Source organism: Aotus nancymaae, unplaced genomic scaffold (assembly GCF_030222135.1).
Source record: "Aotus nancymaae isolate 86718 unplaced genomic scaffold, 86718_ANA_hifiasm-v0.15.2.pri h1tg000076l, whole genome shotgun sequence".
Taxonomy (NCBI): Eukaryota; Metazoa; Chordata; class Mammalia; order Primates; family Aotidae; genus Aotus; species Aotus nancymaae.
Genome location: NW_026988491.1, coordinates 827480 through 846868, shown reverse-complemented (window position 1 = coordinate 846868; position 19389 = coordinate 827480). Strand labels below are relative to the sequence as shown.

The following is a 19389-nucleotide window of genomic DNA, read 5'->3' as shown; positions in this document are numbered from 1 at the left end:
TGATAATGATGGCTTCTAGGTGATAACATGTCAAGGGGTTATTGCTTTCTTACACACTGTTTGGAATGACTACAAAGATCTTGGATAAAATGTTAAGAAATGATTTGACTGGTAAGGAAAATAGTAAGAAAGAAATGATTCTATTATTGAAATTTAGAAGTCCTTAGCATCAGTCACATGGCATTATGGGGACTTACTAGAAATCTCTGAGCACTGGGCACAGCGGCTCACACCTATAATCCCAGCACTTTGGGAGGCCGAGGCAGGTGGATCACGAGGTCAGGAGTTCAAGACCGGCCTGGCCAATATGGTGAAACCCTGTCCCTATTAAAAATACAAAAATTAGCTGGGCGTGGCGGTATATGCCTGTAGTCCCAGCTACTCAGGAGGCTAAGACAGGAGAATTGCTTGAACCTGGGAAGCAGAGGTTGCAATGAGCAGAGATTGTGCCACTGTACTCCAGCTCTAGTGATAGAGCGACACTCCATCTCAAAAAAAAAAAAAAAAAGAAATATCTGAGCCATTATGCTGGAGTTTCCAGGAGCTTCCAGAAGCTTCCAAAGGCTTCTGGAAGTTCCAAGATCATATTTAAGATGGGCATTTCCACTCCTACACCCTTGAAGGCATCTCGAAGCTAAGGTCTCAGGTGGTTGCAGACAGCTTGTCCCCAGATCCCAGACCCTGCCCTCCTCCTCACTCTAAGGAAGAGAGCATCCATACCAGACCTGCCAGGACCCAAGGGTATAGCTGTGTTCATTGCTCACATACCCGCTTCTGGCAGGACTGACGGACATCCTCCAGTTCCTCCTCCTGGTCCTCACGGTCCTTCTGGTGCATCTGCTTCATCCGCTCGATCTCCAGTTCGAACCGCTGGCGGAGCTGGGGGACGGCAAGGACAGCACATGAGGATGGCCCACTCTAACCCTCCAAGCCCTCCATGTCATCCTTGGCATTGCAATTGCATTTTTCATTTGTGGAATGCATAAATGAGAGTCAGGTTATTTCCCTAGGTATCCTGGAAGATCACAAATGGGGGGGTAAATAGATTAAATATTTGCCTCTACCCATCCTTGTGCTTGTAACAGACATCACTCATTAATCACACTCTCTCACTGAGTTCAGACGCAGCCTCAGAATCCTTCTCAACACACTTAAGATGAAACACATTTCTCATTCCTGGAGCAGGCATCAGCGATGGTTTTCTGGGTGGGTGGATGGGTAGATAAATGGTAGGACAAAAGTTCACGAAGACATGAAAGCCTGGAAAAGAAGACGACTTGCCCAAAACGTTCTTAGATATTTCACTTTACCTCTGGGTCAGTCCCCTTTCTCTGCAGAAAACAACCGTCTTAGAATGTAGCATTCTACTATGAGAATTAAATGAGATCATATAAAGCACCTAGCACAGTACCTGATACATAAATATTACTTTCTCTTTCCCCATTATTTTGAAAACAGAAAAGACTATCCCCTCCCTCCCAGGGAACCTGACATAATTAAGAGCTATGATCCCATGAATGAGCTGGGTCTTTTAAACAAGAACCTCCAAAACACAAGCAACAGGCACAGAGCTGTGCATAACACCGTGCGAAGCCATATAAAAGCTTCTAGAGTTGAAGGCAAAAAAGTCATGAGATCTAGGTCGAGTTCAAGACTTCATTTTCCTGATCTGCATAATTGACAGACTGGCCCAAGCCCTGGCTCCCCAACTTTTGTGGCACATTAGAATTACAAATGCATTTTTAAAACATTCGAACTGCAGGGCTTCACCCTAGAACTGCTGGATTAGAATCCTCAGGGTACAGGGCCCAAGAATCTATGCTTTGAAGCTTTCATTTATCTACTACACTCTTTAATGCTATTGGTCCATGAAAAAGCATTTGGAACTCCATAGTGTAGATGGGTGATATGGTTTCACTATGTGTCCCCACCCAAATCTCATTTTGAATTGTAATTCCCATAATCCCTGCATGTCAAGGGAAGGACCTGATGGGAGGTGATTGAATCGGGTGCAGGTTGGGGGCAGTGGTGGGTGCGGGGTGGGGGGGGTGGTGGGTGTGGGGTGGGGGGTTGGGGGTGCTGGGGGGTTGGGGGTGGTGGAGGGGTGGGGGTGGTGGTGGTGGTGGTGGTAGTGGGGTGGGTATGGTTTCCCCTGTACTGTTCTCATGATAGTGAATGAGTTCTCACAAGATCTGATGGTTTTATAAGTGTTTGACAGCTCCTGCTTCACATATTCTCTCTAGCCTGCAGCCATGTAAGACTTGCTGGCTTCCCCTTCCACCATGATTGTTAAGTTTCCTGAGGCCTCCCCAGCTATGCAGAACTGTGAGTCAATTAAACCTCTTTTTTTCATAAATTACCCAGTTTCAGGGAGTTCTTTACAGCAGTGTGAAAACAGACTAATACAATGGGTTACATTTTAGAAATGGTAACTTTCTGATCATTTACTCTACAGCACCTCTCACCAAGCCTTTGTTTTTGTTTTTGTTTTGTTTTGTTTTTTGACAGAGTCATCAGGCTGGAGTGCAGTGTCATGATCTCAGCTCACTGCAACCTCTGCTTCCCAGATTCAAGTGATTCTCCTGCATCAGCCTCCTGAGTAGCTGGGACTACAGGCATGTGCCCCCACCACCACACCCAGCTAGTTGTTTTTTTGTTTGTTTGTTTGTTTAGTAGAGACGGGGTGTTACCGTGTTGATCGGGATGGTCTCGATCTCCTGACCTTCTGATCCACCTGCCTCAGCCTCCCAAAGTGTTGGGACTACAGGCGTGAGCCACCGCGCCTGGTCTCACCAAGCTTCTTGAACTTCACAAGTGCTGTCCCCAACATGGAAATTAAGTTTAGAAAAAACAATCTGGGTCTTTTAAAATGTCAATAATATTCCTTGCTATGCCATGGTTAGGAGCAAAACGGAGAGTGTACATCAGAGGCCCTGTTATAGTTCCTGGCATAAAGTAGGCTCACTTTAAATGTCAACTTCCTGCCTTTTATCCCTTTAAAATGACAGGGGTTATGGGAAGATAATCCAAAACCAAGGAGCCTGAGCAAGTAAATATAATATTTCTTTTTCATTTTTTCTAGCCTCTTGGACATTCTTGACATCTGCAATACCATTTATGTCAAACTTATATGAGTTAACATAAAATTCCCTGGAAAAAGTGCTGTATTATAATCAATAAATAGCCACTGGATGTCTACAAGGGCACAATGCAGCTTGAGGTTATGGGTGAAGCTGAAGACAGATAAAAGTGTTGAGTCAGCCTCACCTCCTGGGTGAACTGAGCATGGAAATTCAGGAGGCTGAATTAAGTTTTGGGCCCCTGAGGTCATGGTAGTACATTTCTGCTTCCAAGCACCAAGTGATCCCCCAGTGGTCTTTCAAAGAGTTAACACAGTTTTCAAAAGGGCTTGTTTTATTCTCGGCTCTGTGAAGATCCTGCTCATTTAAAGAACACAAGGAATAGTGGGTGACTATATGGCACTGCACCGTCATCCATGCCCTTTAAAGACCTACACAGATATTCCCCCTTCTTCACGAACCTTCACTGATTCATAGCTGTGGTTGGCAGGAAGCTAAGGAAGCGATAAGGCTCCATATTTCATTGTACAGATGAGGAAACTGACGTCTGGAGAAAACAGGGTCGTAAAGGCAACAAGCTGTCTCGAAGACCATGAATTACAGCTCTTTGACTATCCCGTGACTATCCTGTCTCCAGACTTTTGCACAGGCTGTTCCCACTGCCTGGAACTCTCTCATTCATCCAACTCTGAATCATCTTCCAGCTTTCTGCTTCAGTAAACGTCACTTCTTCCAGGAAGTTTTCCCTGATCTCTCCCCCAAACCCTGCTTCCATGACCGGATCTTCAAGTTTAACATTCCCCTAACACTAAGCATGACTGTAAACTTTGGGAGGGCACAGACTGTCTGTCTTATTTGAAATTGCACCCAAAGCATCCACAGAGTGCATGAGTGCATGATGCAGAGGAAGTACTTAAATACAGGCTGACTGAGTAAAGGACTTGTCTTCTTTATTGCTCCTTAATGAGCATCCAAGACTTTTTGGACCCTGTTCCCCCACATGCACCACCCACATGTCTTGATACTCACTAGGCTCCATCTTGATGGAGCAGCAGTTAGCAAGAAGCAAGAGGTGATCCTTGGCTCCCACAACCCCTGTCCCACCCATCCCCTCTTCAGTTCAACAGAGCTGCTCAGAGTTCATCTGCTTTACAAATTTTTGCCACCTGGTCAGATTTTCTTGCATATGGATGGCCCCAGCATTTAAAGAAAACACACACACTTAAAAACAAGTGCCTTTTACAAAATCCCACATGAGAAATTCATTTAGAGGCAAGCATCAGAAAAAAGTCATACTTCCCCTAGAATATTTTTTAAAAATATCAGGGATCATAAGAAGCATGTAAGTCACATTTCCTTTTTCTTTCTGGCCACCAGGAATTTTAGAGCTAAAACTGTTATGTAAATAAGACCATATGTTTTGCTTTATCTGCATATTAATTTGCTGCCCCCCACTCACCTCCTGTGTGTATATTTTAATTTGTACTTTTCTGGTTTAGATAGTTTTATTTATAATTTTTGTATTCTGTTATACATATATCTTGTAAGCTGCTTCAAATTATTTATAGAATGAGGTAAATACACATATAAATAAGCAAGCAGACAAATAAAATATTCATCTGGTACTTTGCAGAGGGTGTTGGTACAAGAGCATTTAGTATCTTTGTCTTATTCCCTTGGTTATTTTATTTTTCCCAAAGAGTAGCAGTTCAGTCTGCCTCAAAGCTGCACACAATGCCTACCACATAGTAGACAATCAAGGCAGTGTGGGGTCAGATGCCACAGGTTCCAATGTCTCCATGTCTCTGAGTCTCAACTTCCACATCTGTAAAGTGAGGATAATACTAAGATCTCCCTACATAAGGTTCTCATGGAGATTCATGAAAAGGTGCATGGGGAGAGCTCAGGGCTGAGTTTAGTACACAGACAGTACTCAGTGGATTAGATATTTGGTCAACAGCTATTTATTGAGCATCAGCTATTTACCTGGCTTCATTCTATGCTCTAAGATTGTACTAAGAAGCAAGAGAAACGGAAACAATCTGATGTCATGCAGCTTGTATCCTAAAGAGAAAGAAAGGCATAAAGCAAACTTCTAAAAAATACTATCTAATATGATGGCAGGTACCACAAAGGAAAGCAACCCAGCTAAGGAGATGGAAAATGAGTGCAACATAGTGGGAGCTATTTGCAAGGTAATTAAGGCAGGCTTCCCTGAGGAGGTGACATTGAACCTTGCAGAAGGGATCTGGATCAGGAAGGGTCTGAATGTCAGACATAGGAGCTTAAAAAGGTTCCCTGGGATAATAGGGAGTATTGAAGGATGAAGAGCAGCCAAGTGAGGCACCCATGTTGTATTTTAATAACATCACCACTCTGCATTGGAGACATGGGACACAGTGTTGCCCAGGACAGGGCTTTCCTACCTGCTCCAGCTGCTTTATGGTGCTTTCCTGCTGGCTCTGGATTTTCTGCTGCTCAATGGCACTGGATTCCAACTTCCAGAGTCTCTCCTTCAAGCCAGCAACGCAATTTTCCCCTAGAGATGGTGATCCCAGCAGCTCCCGTTTATGGTCCTGTAGCATCTCCACCTCCTGCTTCAGCTGCAAGGTTTCCTGCTCCTTTTGCTACAGAGACAAAGAGGACAGAGATTGGGACTCACAGGAGTATGCCTCCCTCCTCCCCCAGGGAAACCTCTACACCTGCTGGGGCTAGAGTGGGGCTTTCCACTTTCCAATGCCTGCCATCTCCATCTGGACCGCAAGGCCCCTCACAGCGCCCCCTGTGGGACACCAGCAAGGGCTGCTGTCTGTAGAGCTCATACAAGCGTGGAGTTGGGGGTTAGAGGTGAGATTGGAGTAGATTGTCCCTAGAGATGAATCTCAGAGCACCTACAGGAAGGGTTGACCCCATTTGTAAGGGAAGTGGAGGCACATAGCTAAAGCTTCCTGTGTGCCTTCTGAGGCTGGGATTGAGATGTTGAAGCAGGGAGGCAAAGTGCTCAGAAATGACTCTTCCAGGTTGCAAAGGCAGCTCCAGGATCAAATAACTTTGGGCTAGATCATGAAAGAGCTGAATGCCAGGCTAAAGCGCTTCAAGGTCCTCCTGGGAGTAGTAGGGAGCCACAAAAAAATGAGGAGCAGTTGAGTGAGGCACCTGTGTTGTATTTTAGTGACATCTCTCCTGGACAAGGTTATAGCTAATTCATTCTCTGCTGAGCCTGTCATACCTCCCAAGTAAGCACCTCGGAACCTGTGCAGGAAACTGGAGCAAGATCAAGACATCAAGCTTGATCAAACAAAGTCTGATTATCAATTTGCCAGCCACTGTTTGCTATTTTATTAAGACACACTGGGACCCAGCTGCTTGACAGACCAGGATACTGTTGTGAAGTTTTTTCTCCGTCACCATTGCAGCAGGTACATGGTGGAGTTTCCTGAGATTCAGCCACCAAGAGCCAAGATAGCTCTGTGCCCCCCAATTTCTTACCTTCAACTGCTGCTGCAGCTGGCCTAGCTCCCACCGGACACTGGTGTTCTCCTGGGTCACTTTCTCGCGGAGACCTTTCTCAAACACAGACTCACCTAGGGCCTGGGCCAGCTGCAGGTCAAACCTGTCCAAAGCACAACACGTATCAGGTACTGCAGGCAGGTGGGTAGAGGGGTGACTGAGGTCGGGGCAGGGAGGGGCTGCAGAGAGGCTGCTAGTTTCCCAATAACCATGAGAAAGAGAGCAAAAGGAAGAAAGAGAGAGCAAAAGAATGAAAAGTTGGAAGTTTTCTTCAATGCTTTTACATAAGGCTGTGGACGTAGGGTGGGAATCTGAAAAACCACAGAGCAATTTTTAGGGTTTAGATGGAGTTGCCACAAAAATGCTCGATACTTATTATTCCCTCACCATAGTCATTCTGCCTGAATTTCCACCATTAGACTGAGACATCTGCTGCCCCCATCAGCTCCCTACTAAAATGCTAATCTAAATGCTAACCCTAAAATATAATGAAAATATATGGACAAAACTAAAAATAGAATAAAACTATATATAGATATAGAATAAAAGATATATTTTAAAAGGCAGCCAGGTATGGTGGCTCATGCCGCTAATCTCAACACTTTGAGAGGCCAAGGTAGGAAGATCGATCACTTGAGGCCAGGAGTTAAAGACCAGCCTGGTCAACAAAGTGAGACCCCATCTCCATTTAAAATTTTTTTTTCAATTAGTGGCACTTGGCAAAATTGGCATGCACTTGTAATCCTGGGTACTCCAGAGGCTTAGGTGGGAGGATCGCTTGAGCCCAGGAGGTCAAGACTGCAATGAGCCATGATTGTGCCACTGCACTCCAGCCTGAGTGACAGAGCAAGACCTTGTCTCAAAAAAAAAAAAATACCTGATCTATCTGGTCTGCCAGCATATATCAAGGTCAACGCCCCTTAAATCTACCAGGCCCCATTTGATTTCCAATATTTGCTGACCAATGAACAAAGCAGTGGATGTATGTAGAAAGAGGATATTCTACATTTCATATATAGATATTTCTTGTTTTGTTTTGTTGTTTATTTTTTTTTTTTGAGACGGAGTCTTGCTCTGTCGCCCAGGCTAGAGTGCAGTGGCACCATCTCGGCTCACTGCAACCTCCACCTCCTGGGTTCAAGTGATTCTCCTGCCTCAGCCTCCCCAGTAGCTGGGACTATAGACACTCACCACCACGCCCAGATAAGTTTTTGTATTTTTAGTAGGGATGGGGGTTTCACCATGTTGGCCAAGATGATCTCGATCTCCTGACCTCATGATCTGCCCACCTTGGCCTCCCAAAGTGCTGGGATTACAGGTGTGAGCCACCACGCCCAGCCTACATTTCATATTTTAACATATTGTCTGGTTTATACTCTCATATGCCATACTAAAGCATGCTGATTATTGATAAAATGATGAACATTTATACAATCTTGTCCTCATTTGTTTCTCAAGCAGAAAACACGAAAACTAGATAGTCCTACTGAAAGTCATCCAGGGAATCAATGTCTTGTTAGGGGCCCTCCTGCCCTTCTGTGATGACCACTGGGTGAGAAGCACTTCCTGGATGTGACATCACTCTGTTCAGTTGTCTCGGCCTCCTGGATGTATCACAGATGAGGAAACCGATACAAAAGCCTTTGCCAAGCCTCAGTAAGGTGTGACTTTGAGTCACTTGCCGTTGGCCCAAACAGGAAGTCCCATTGCTCCAGAGATCTTGATATGGCAGAAGTGGGCATGGGGTTTGGGCTTTGGTGACAAAAAGTCTCTCTTGTCAATAAGATTATCCAGTGTTCCTTAATACTAGACTATCATTCAAAGTCTCAGACTCCTGAGAGACCGAATCATGGGTCAAATAAGGAAGCCCTCTTGTTGGAACAGCTCAGGAGCTTTCTGATTGGCTGTTGGTGACATCATTCAAGGGGCACTATCTGCTGCCTCTGAATGGAAGCATTGTAATGAGAGGGATGATCTGGCAGTCCCAATGTGCCAGGTCCTGGGTTGGGATCCATGTCGCCCTTACAACAGTTCAGCAAGAAACATGTTATTCGATCCATTCACCAAGGTGGAAACTGAAGTTCAGAGAGGAGTGAGTCAGCTCCAAATTCCAAAGTGGTGGAAGTGGACTTGGGCTCAACTTCCCTGGTGTCTTAGCTAGTCCCCCATCTACCTGTCCATTCCTGGGACAGGTGAGGTAAGACAGTAGGCGCCAGACAGTAACCAGTGTTGCAGAGGAGTCCTTGACTTAACAGGCCACTTGATGCCAAAGAATAGCTACTATAGGCTGGGTGCAGTGGCTCACCACTGTAATCCCAACACTTTGGGAGGCCGAGGTGGGTGGATCGACACCATCCTGGCCAACATGGCGAAACCCTGTCTCTACTAAAAATACAAAACTTAGCTGCTGGACACGGTGGCATGTGCCTGTAGTCCCAGCTACTTGGGAGGCTGAGGCAGGAGAATTGCTTGAACCCAGGAGGAGGAGGTTGCAGTAAGCTGAGATTGAGCCATGGCACTCCAGCCTGGGCGACAGAGCATGACTCTGTCTCAAAAAAAAAAAAAAAAAAAAAAACAATAGCTACTACAGACCCCAACTCCTAGCAAACAGTACACACTGACCAGCCAATTGCCTGAGGCCAGATAGGTTTGCATGCAACCTTCACCCTGTTAAGAAAGGGCCTTCAGTCCAGCCTCCCTTGAGTGCGGGAGTCAGTGAGTCTAGCACTGGGCTTATTCCGAGTTCCATCAGCCCTCAGAACCCAGCTTTATGACCCATAGGGTAATCATGCCAACAAAAATCCAACCAAAATGAAACCATTCCAGGCCACTCTGAACTTAGAAGCCAAGGTGGAAAACAGGGAACTCTACCAACGTGGAGACATCACTCTGTCCTGGGCCCAGCAAACTCAGGAGGCAGTTGCATCTACATTTCAATTAAGCACTGGGAGATGCAAGGAAGTGTTACTGACTTCTAGATCTTTCCTTCACCATAGTCATTCTGCCTGAACTTCCACAGTTAGACTGAGACTTCTGCTGCCCCCATAGGGTCTCTAATAAAATGCTGACCCACCTGGAAAGGTAATGCCTGCTATCTGCAACTGGCATCAAAACATAACTTAGCTTCTGCCAAGAGATGGTAACAGAGCAGAGGGCATCACAAGACAGCTAAGTTTTGAGAGGAGGACATGCAAATACGAAGAAATAGGAACTTTCCTTGGGGGGTATTATGGGAAGATTCATAAGTCCCTGGAATGAAGGATTCCGTCCAAAGGGAAAAGGAAAGACCAGAGAGATGGAATTTTCTTTCTTTTCTTTTCTTTCTTTTTTTCTTTCTTGAGAAGGAGTTTCACTCTTGTTGCCCAGGCTGCAGTGCAATGGCAAGATCATGGCTCACCTCAACTTCAGTCTCCCGGGTTTAAGCACTTCTCCTGCCTCAGCCTCCCAAGTAGCTGGGATTACAGGCATGTGCCACCATACTCAGCTAATTTTGTATTTTTGGGTGGAGATGGGGCTTCTCCACGTTGGTCAGGCTGGTCTCAAACTCCCGACCTCAGGTGATCTGCCCGCCTTGGCCTCCCAAAGTGCTGGGATTAGAGGCATGAGCCACTACACCCGGCAAAGATGGAATTTTCTGGCTGTGCAAATTCCAGAGGCTTCCCTCTTACTCATCGGAGAGTTGAAACCCTGGTAGGCCTCTCAGAAAAGTTGGAGGCCAAGAGGGTCATAGCTGGGACAAACCTGGGGAATGACAGAGTCCAAACCTCTTATTTCACAGACAGGGGTATATGTCAGACCCATTCTTCAAGATCAGATGACCTGTTAAGTCCAAGGACTCATCTGAAACATCAGTCACTCTCTGGTCCAGAGAGGTGGTGTTTTTTCCAAGGTCACAAAGCAGGTGGCCAAGATGGAGCCAAGCCATTTTCCCCACTGCAAGGGTAAGGTTCAGCCAGAGCACCCATAGGGAGGTGGAAAAGGAAACAGTGAGATATCCATAAACAAAAAATAAGCCTCTCTTATTTTGGGGATGGAGACCATGCTAACAATCCCCTAAAAGACCTTTTTCAAATGAAGAAGCCAGCTCAGGAAAGCTGAAGGATAAATAAGGGAAATAATATTTAATGCAGATCAAGTTCAAAATCTATGCCACCTCCAAGGAAATAGAATTCAGCTTGCTACTTCTTGGAAAGAAGGCAGCTCCCACAAAATCACATCTTGGCTCACGCAGGAACATTTTCTGTATTTTATCATGGGCCTTCTAAAAGAGGCTGCTTCCCACCTATTTTCTTTCTATGACATCTCCATTAGGACTTGGCTGGCTCGAAACAGGACCCCTATATACCTTTACCCTCACCAAGTGAGATGGAGAACTTTAGACACAGCCAAGGTGTCCAAGCATCACAGGGTCTGAGGTTTTGCATGAAGAGCCCTATGAGTGTGTGAATATGAGTACAAATCCAGGCTCCACCATCAGCGTGCTGTGATAGCAACCTAAAGGGAACACAAGCATGGGAACCACGTCGTGCAGATTCAAGATTAGCATCTTGCTGGTGCATGAGGCCCAGTCTCTGCCAGAATGGCTCATATGATCTGAGAGTCCAAGTCCTAAATAAGAAGGCCATATTTTGGCCTCCTCCTTATTCTCTAGCCCAATTTTCACCAATGGGAATAGGAACCAGGATCAGTCCACTTGGATGTACTGACTGCATCATTTAGCCCTTATCACAAGAGGGCGATATTATCCCCAAACGATGGATAAGGAATCCAGCTGGGAAGGGCTGAATGACCTGCTCAAAGTCACACATCTAGAAAGAGGCACCTTCAGGACTTGAATGAGATGACTTTAATATCAGTGCCTGGGCTCCTAATCACCATTTTGTCTTGACTATCTGCAACAAACCCTTCACTCAACAAATGGGGATGTTAAGACCCAGAAAGGCAAAGAAAGTTCCCCAAGGTCACACGGCCAATGGTCAAAGTAGCTGAGGCTGGCTAAGAGAAAAGAATCATTTCTTGCTGGATTCTTGGGAGAACCATAGAGGAGTCCACTGTGAGGAGACAGGGAGGAAGATTAGAGCAGAACAAGGGGGTAAAGTCTAGTGGACCTGGCAGAAGTGATGGGGTTAGAAGGAGAACCTGGACACCCAGAAAACCCCAGCTCCAATGCAGCCCACCCTGGCAGCCCAGGCGATGGTGGGGGGTGCCACTCACTTCTTCTGCTTCTTCTCCAGCTCATGGTTTCGACTCTGTTGGTTCTCTAGCAGGACACGGGTGTCCTCCAGGTCACAGGTAAGAAGGTGGCACTTCCTCTTCAGTTGGTGAGCCATCTTCTTGGCCCCCTCGTAAGTGCTTTGCAGGTCCCCAAGCTGTGAGGGTAATAGAATGAATGACCCAGTTCTATGGGCACAGAATGGGCTTTTTACTTTGCATTTCAAGGAGTTGCTGTTTCCAAGGTGCATAATGAGAAACCTGTAGATGCTGGAACGGGGAAACCCTGTCTTGACCACCTTCCTCCTGGAAGCCACTTTTCTGAGCCTCAGTTTTCTCAGAGGTAAAGTGGGGATAATTTCCTCACTCTCTTAAGGTTGGTTTCACTTTTGCTCAATAAACCTCCAGCCAATGCACCCACAGACTTTACCTACCCTGCCTCAACTTGATGACCCCCCGAACCACCAGATATAACTCATATCCCCATCAGCCAACACGATCAGAAGAGATACATGAGGATTAGCCACAGAGCAGCCAAAATGGCACACCTAGAGAATCTGACCTGGAATCCCAAATGAAGCCTTAAAGGTTAAAGTAGCAAATGGGACTTTGCATGGGCTGGATCAATACGGGAGTGCACACGGCCTTAAACAAACAAAACCGAAGACTCTCACATCTTCTTCCAGGAAACACTCTCCCAAATGTCCTAGTTTAGATCTGGGAAAGAGCATGCAACTCAGCACACTGGCTTTGAAGAAATGGCCTCATTAAAGAATTGCTTTAAATAAGCAAAACTCTGAGTTAATGAAGCCTGTAATTCTAAATTCAGCATTTGAAGGCAAATGGGATGTTTTCTTATATTATGCTGCTCAGAAAAGGTTGCAGTTTTATTACTTTTTAATGTAGCATAAATACCCCCTTCCTTAGGGAAACTGACTCAATTTTATAATTTGTTATGAAGGAACTGGGCTGCTTTTTTTGCAGGTGTCCTTCTGTGTTTATCTGTTGTTCAAGATATCTCTTGAGGACCACAATGCAATGTTCATCTTGAAAATGACCACTAAAATCATCACCACCAGCATGGAGGGTATCGAGAGTCATTTCCATTGTTTATAAAATCCCACGTGATTTCACCCTGGCCCACCTCTGCAAGGCAATCACATGATCCTTTTTCCTCACATTGAGAATAGAATAAATACACAAATACAACCTCTACCCTATGGCTCTTACATCAGATGGGAGAGACTATGAAGCAAGTAGGTAATTACAATACAGCATGATGAGGCCTATGTTTCAGGAGACAACTCGGGGACTCCCAACCCAATCTGCATCAGCAAAGACTTGCTGGAGAGAGTGACATTTAAGCTAAGATCTTAAGAATAGCTGGAGATATCTAGGCAGGAAAGAAAAAGAAAGATTGCTCAGGGAAGAAGAAATAGCATATGCAAAGTCCCAGAGGTGAGAAAGAATCAGGCATTTTTGGAAGGAGAAAAAAAAAAAACTGTGTGGCTGGAATCAGTGGTGTGCTGGAGTCGACTGGTACCGACTTGAAAGAGATGTACAGAGCTAATTCTGTGCATCTCTTTCAAATTCCATGTTAGTGACATCACAATGGTAGTTTGAAATTGGCAAAGTGGGAGTATTTACACCAGGGAAATTGGCAAGTGCTACAAATCAGGGCTTTTTCTTTTTTCCGGAGAGCTGTTTACTAGCACACCATTTGTTAGAGTGTGAACTGGTTAGAATGTAGATGAGGGATCACTGGAGGCCACAGAAGACAAGCAAAGAGACCAAACTATCTGTGCATTCATCTAGAAAGGCTAGATAAGCTTATATTATATATAGATAAGATTGCATTAGATTTGAAAGAAGGAAATTTTAGGATATCAGAAATGCAGAGGACACAAAGCCTTAACAATAATGGTGCATACTAATATTGTGGCGGCCAGGATGAGGGAGAAGAGCAGTTGATAGATCCAGAAATGTCCTTTAGGATAGAGGCTTGTGTTTGAACGCCCAGACAGAGACAGGAGGCAAGGCTCTGGACTCATGGAAGGTGAAAAGTTGCAATGAAGACCCTTGCATTGACAAGCCCCTCAAAAAGCTGCATACACCTCAATGAAAAGAGAAAATAAAAGCTCCACCTGCTGGCCTGGAAGATGGTACGAAAGCTTGCTTTCACCCTGGATCTAGGTCGGGGGGAATGTACTCTCATAAGAATTTTAAACCTCAGGTCTAAGCTTCACGTGGGTTTAGAGATTGACAATTTTTACATGCTGCAAAAATCTGAGACCAGCAATTTAGCATTATCTCAGGGACTGCTGCCAGAGAAAGTGAAAAAAGCATTTCTTCTAGCAGAACACACTCACGACCCTGTTGTCAAAGGGCTCCCATCAAAATCAACAGAATGTTTTTAAAAAGTTAAATCTCCTGCTGAAGATTAACTCACAATAAAAAAAATAGCTAAATAGGCACACAAAAACTCACTGGGAGAGAAGAAAAAAACATTCCACAATGCAGAACACCTGGGACTACTGGGGGAGGAGCAGAGAAACCTGTTAAAGATGAGCTCAAAAACAAAATTTACAAAACACACAAGGAAAAAAATCTACCATGAGAGTCAGCACACTTTGTGATCTGAAAAGAGACTCTGAAAAGTTCCTTGGCTGCTGTGTGGCAATTGCTTGAGAGGAGAGGCCAGAGGTGAGGAGGACAGTTAGGAGGGTGTTGCTTTGGTCTGGATGAGAGATGGGAGGTAGCAGATTAGAACAGAGGCAATGGGAAAATGTGGCGGTTTTAAGACCATTGATAATTATGCAATAGGTAAGAAATCTGAGTTAAGTGACTTCCACAAGGTTCACGCAGAAATGGAACTGGAACTTAGAGATCCTGAGTTAATGTCCATGTTCTTTATACCACAGAGCAGTCTCTAGATAGAAGACCCATATGTAGAGGAAATATTTTTTGTCTCACAGTGACCAGCATTTGTATTAATAGTGGAGATGAAAAAACCTCAAGTGGCTGGTGTCCTCTTCCTCCCTCCCCAGCGTCAGCTAACACCTTGATCACCCACAGGGGAGGTGAGAACCTGCCCACTCTCTGACACTTCGGTGGCCCAGACTATCCCCACATCTTACCTTCTGCTCCAGCTCTTTCCTGGCTGTCAGCTCCGAGTCCAGCCTCTCCTCACATTGCTGCAGACGCTTTCTGAGGAACTCGTTCTCCATCTGAGCACAATCAAAGCGCATCTGCCACTCATCTGCTGTTTAACAGAGGCCGGAAGACCAGGATAAGAGGCCAAATGAGCGTAAGCCCAGAGTGAGAGTGGCTCTCCTCCACTTTCTTGGTTCTTTGCATGCAATTTCACAATATTCACGGAGTCCCTGAACTTCAACCTTGGACCAAGAAACTATGCTTTAAGTCGGAGTTTTAAATAATTCTTCCTCCAGGAAGCCTGTCCTGACCACCCCAACTGTCTAAAGTTCTTGACTAATCACTCTTCTAAGATGGGTTGCCTTATTCTGCTTAGTTGTCTCTACAAGTGCATTAATATCTTCCCTTTTCCAGGGAAATGTCATACTCCTTAAAGGCAAGGGAGCTGTTTCAGTCTCTGTGAGTCCTTCACACCCTCTGGAAGAGCTCCCTATAAGTAGATTCCCATACATGTTGATACAAGCTCACGAATTTCTTAATGAACCTAATACAATAATCAGGTAAAAAGAGTCATCCTACTGGCCAACTTTATGGGGTGGCACAGAGTATGTAATCATTGGCTGTTGGTTGAATTAACAAATAAGTAAATTAGCAATAATTCAAGACTCTACTAAACTGGTCAGAAGACGTCTCTAAAGATAAGATGAACACCAAATCCCTTGATGTGGTAAACATCTCAAAAAAATATATTACCTGATTTGATTTAAACTGTTTGACTCATTAGAATTGATTATTTTAGGCTAAGATGTCTTATTTTTTGACTATCTGAATAATAGAATAATGCCCATTAAGTTAATGGAGCTGTGGAAAACTTTCCACAAGCAGATGACTGAAGATAGAGAACACCTACTTGTTCATTTATCGTCCATCCATCCATCCATCCATTCACACACTCATTGAGAACACTACTTTGTACAAGATGCAAGGGATAATGAAATGAATAAGAAGCCATATCCACCCACCTTCCAGAATAACCTGGCAAGGGAGACAAATAAAAAGAAAGCTGAAACTTAATTTTCAGCTTTTTGTTTACTTGTCTGAATCACCCGGAGGTGATTCTTTCTCATACTAGTTCTTTTTCATACTAGTTTACTATAAAGTAACAAATAAACAAATACTTTACTATAAAGTAACAAATAAAGCCGTATGATCACGGCTTTCATAAAGAGGCTTATAGAAATCCAGAAAAGAACTCAAATTCATAAGACAATAAATTTGTTTTGTTCATCATTGTGTTCCCAGAATATACTATAATGCCTAGCATATAGCAAATGCTTGAGGCCGGGTGCGGTGGCTCATGGCTATAATCCAAGAACTTTGGGAGGCCAAGGCAGGCAGATGATGAGGTCAAGAGATCGAGACCATCCTGGCCAACATGGTGAAATCCCGTCTCTACTAAAAGTTACAAAAAGTAGCTGGGCGTGGTGGTGTGCACCTGTAGTCCCAGCTACTCGGGAGGCTGAGGCAGGAGAATTGCTTGAACCCGGGAGGTGGAGATTGCCATGAGCTGAGATTGCACCACTGCACTCCAGCCTGGAGCAAGACTTTGTCTCAATAAAAAAAAAAAAAATGCTTGATAACTTTCACTGGAAAGGTGGATAGTTGAATGGTTAGGATGTTTGAATAGATGATACGGTGGAAGATTAATGGATAAGTATTTGGTTAGGTAGGCGAAATAACGGATGGATGGATATTAGTGTGGACAGATAAGTGGGTGCATGGGTGGATGAATGCATGGATTGATAGATAAATAAATGGTAGGGCAGATGGATAAATGGATGAATGGTGGATGGATGGATGGATGGGTGGATGGGTGGATGGATGAATGGGTGGATGGACAAATGGATGGATGGGTAGGTGGATTGATGGATGGATGGATGGGTGGGTGGATGGATGGATAAATGGATGGATGGATGGGTGGATGGACAAATGGATGGATGGGTAGGTGGATTGATGGATGGATGGATGGATGGGTGGATGGATGGATAAATGGATGGATGGGTGGATGGATGGATGGGTGGATGGGTGGATGGACAAATGGATGGATGGGTAGGTGGATGGATGGATGGATGGGTGGGTGGATGGATGGATAAATGGATGGATGAGTGGATGGATGGATGGGTGGATGGACAAATGGATGGATGGGTAGGTGGATGGATGGATGGATGGGTGGGTGGATGGATGGATGGATGGTAGGATTAAGTTCCTGAAAAAGGTGACCTCAATAGAGATTTCTACATCATTAACCAAATGAAGGATGGTATAATAATAAAGAGCTAAAGCTTGTTCAAGTTTCCACCAAGGTAAAAATATCATGATAGGAAAAGCCTATCCCTCCAAAAGAAAAAGCCTCACAATCACAAGCAGCATGGCTTACAAAAGAAGCAGCAACAGAAAGCATTCCGGCAGCTGCCCATGTGCCCTGTGCTACGATGTGCTATAGAGCAAGCGGCATGAGTGGGCAACATGAACAAGAGGGGGAGCTGTTCTCCTTCAAGGCTCATCTCTTCCCCGCCCATGGGTGCCACCCCTAATCAATGTGTATAATTTCAGCCTTTCACTATCCAGTCACCTTTTTTTCCTGCGTTTACCTGATCTCCCCATTTATATTGCAACTATCTTGAGAGTAGCATCCAGTTAAAAATCTTCTGTAACTCCCACAGTGACCAGCTCAGTGCTGAATGCATATCATAAAAGGTTCTCTTTAAATATTTAGCCATGCATAAAGGAAAAACATATTTTTAAAATAATTCATACTTCATCTTGAACCAATAAGATAGTTGTGGTACCACTGCGATGGTATGATTAAAATGTTTTACTGCTTCTTTCAAATTTCCAATATCTCAGAAATTTTCCGTAATGAGTATGTATTACTTTCATAATGAAAAACAATATATTTGTGGGCTGGCTTCTTGGAATGAGCATCCAGAGCTGAGAGCCTCTATAGCATTGTGACTAATGTGCCGATGAGCTAAGCACATGGCCCCCTCTCATTAACACCTCGATCTTACCAAAGGAAAACAAACTGGGAAACATTATTTAGACATGAATCTCACACAGATGGAATTGACACTAGCACCCCTCTGGGGATTTATAGAAATCACCTCCAAGGCTGGGCGCGATGGCTCATGCCTGTAATCCCAGCACTTTGGGAGGCTGAGGTGGGTGAATCATCTGAAGTCAGGAGTTCGTGACCAGCCTGACCAACAAGGTGAAACCCCGTCTCTACTAAAAATACAAAAATTAGCCAGGCATGGTGGCACATGCCTATAATCCCAGCTACTCGGGAGGCTGAGACAGGAGAATTGCTTGAACCTGGGAGGCAGAGGTTGCAGTGAGCCGAGATCAGGCCACTGTACTCTAGCCTGAGTGACAGAGTGAGACTTCATCTAAAAAAAAAAAAAAAAACGAAAGAAAGAAATCACCTCCAAAGCCAAGAACTGTCCCACACTACTGATTCTATACCAACATGTTCTCCTCTCCCTATGTGTACCCTACCTTGTTGGGTCTCCTTTATAAGAGAACCTCAAAGTCATCTGTATTAACCTCCTTGGTAAATGCCTGCCACGAGGGAAGCCAGGATGGAAGAACAAGAATGGAACAGAAAACAAATATACATTGTCTCTCCTCCACAGACCCCTGACCTCCATTCCTCTGATCTGACACTTCAGAGGCACAAATTCTCTGGACACAGGGAGGGAATAATGCTGACATTTTATAGAAACTGACCCACTGGATAGCCTTCTCACCCAACTCCATTAGGCTGGGAGAGTAAGATGCACAGTGAAAAGCTGGCAAAGATGTCACCATGCTGTCCGATGATGAAGTCTCTAGGCAACTGTGTAAGAAGGACATCCCCAGAAACTTCTCACTACTGAACGCATGTACAGTACCACTGGCTAAAAGCAAGAGCCCGCTCACCTTCCTGCCATTCAGTAACTGTTGAGTGCCTGACACAGCGTTACTCTGTGAATGGGAAGAGCAGTAGTTTCTGTTCCACAGGTTGCTATAAGGAAGGCTGTGATCTCATTATTCCTCATAATAATAACGGTAAAGCAGCTATTAGCTATTCATCACTCTATGCCACACATGTGGCTAAACATTTTCTATCAATTATCCAAGACAATCTCCATTTGAAAGAGGAAGAAACTGAGGTACAGCAATTTCTTTGGCCCAAAATTCAAATCCAGAAATACAACTTCATAGGTTCCAACTTTTAACCACTAGACTGCCTTCCTCAAAATGTATGTTTTATTTTTGTTTTTACTTTTTTTGAGACAGAGTCTTACTCTGTCACCCAAGCTAAAATGCAGCTAGGCTTCCCAGGCTTACTCGATCCTCCCACCACAGCCTCCTGAGCAGCTGGGACTACAGG

General features: G+C 44.6%; 1 protein-coding gene across 2 annotated transcripts in view; it reads right to left on the bottom strand.

Annotated features, from left to right (window-relative positions):
• MYO18B (myosin XVIIIB) overlaps positions 1-19389 on the bottom strand; it is a 285467-nt gene that overhangs the window by 121123 nt on the left and 144955 nt on the right. The window contains exons 28-32 of one of the 2 annotated variants that reach the window (XM_064367868.1): positions 14939-15063; positions 11805-11959; positions 6570-6693; positions 5507-5707; positions 769-879 (exon numbers count right to left, since the gene is read on the bottom strand). In XM_064367868.1, coding sequence (XP_064223938.1) covers positions 769-879; positions 5507-5707; positions 6570-6693; positions 11805-11959; positions 14939-15063 — 716 coding nt within the window. The remainder of the gene's footprint in view (positions 1-768; positions 880-5506; positions 5708-6569; positions 6694-11804; positions 11960-14938; positions 15064-19389) is intronic. The other variant, XM_064367869.1, reaches the window with a different exon arrangement.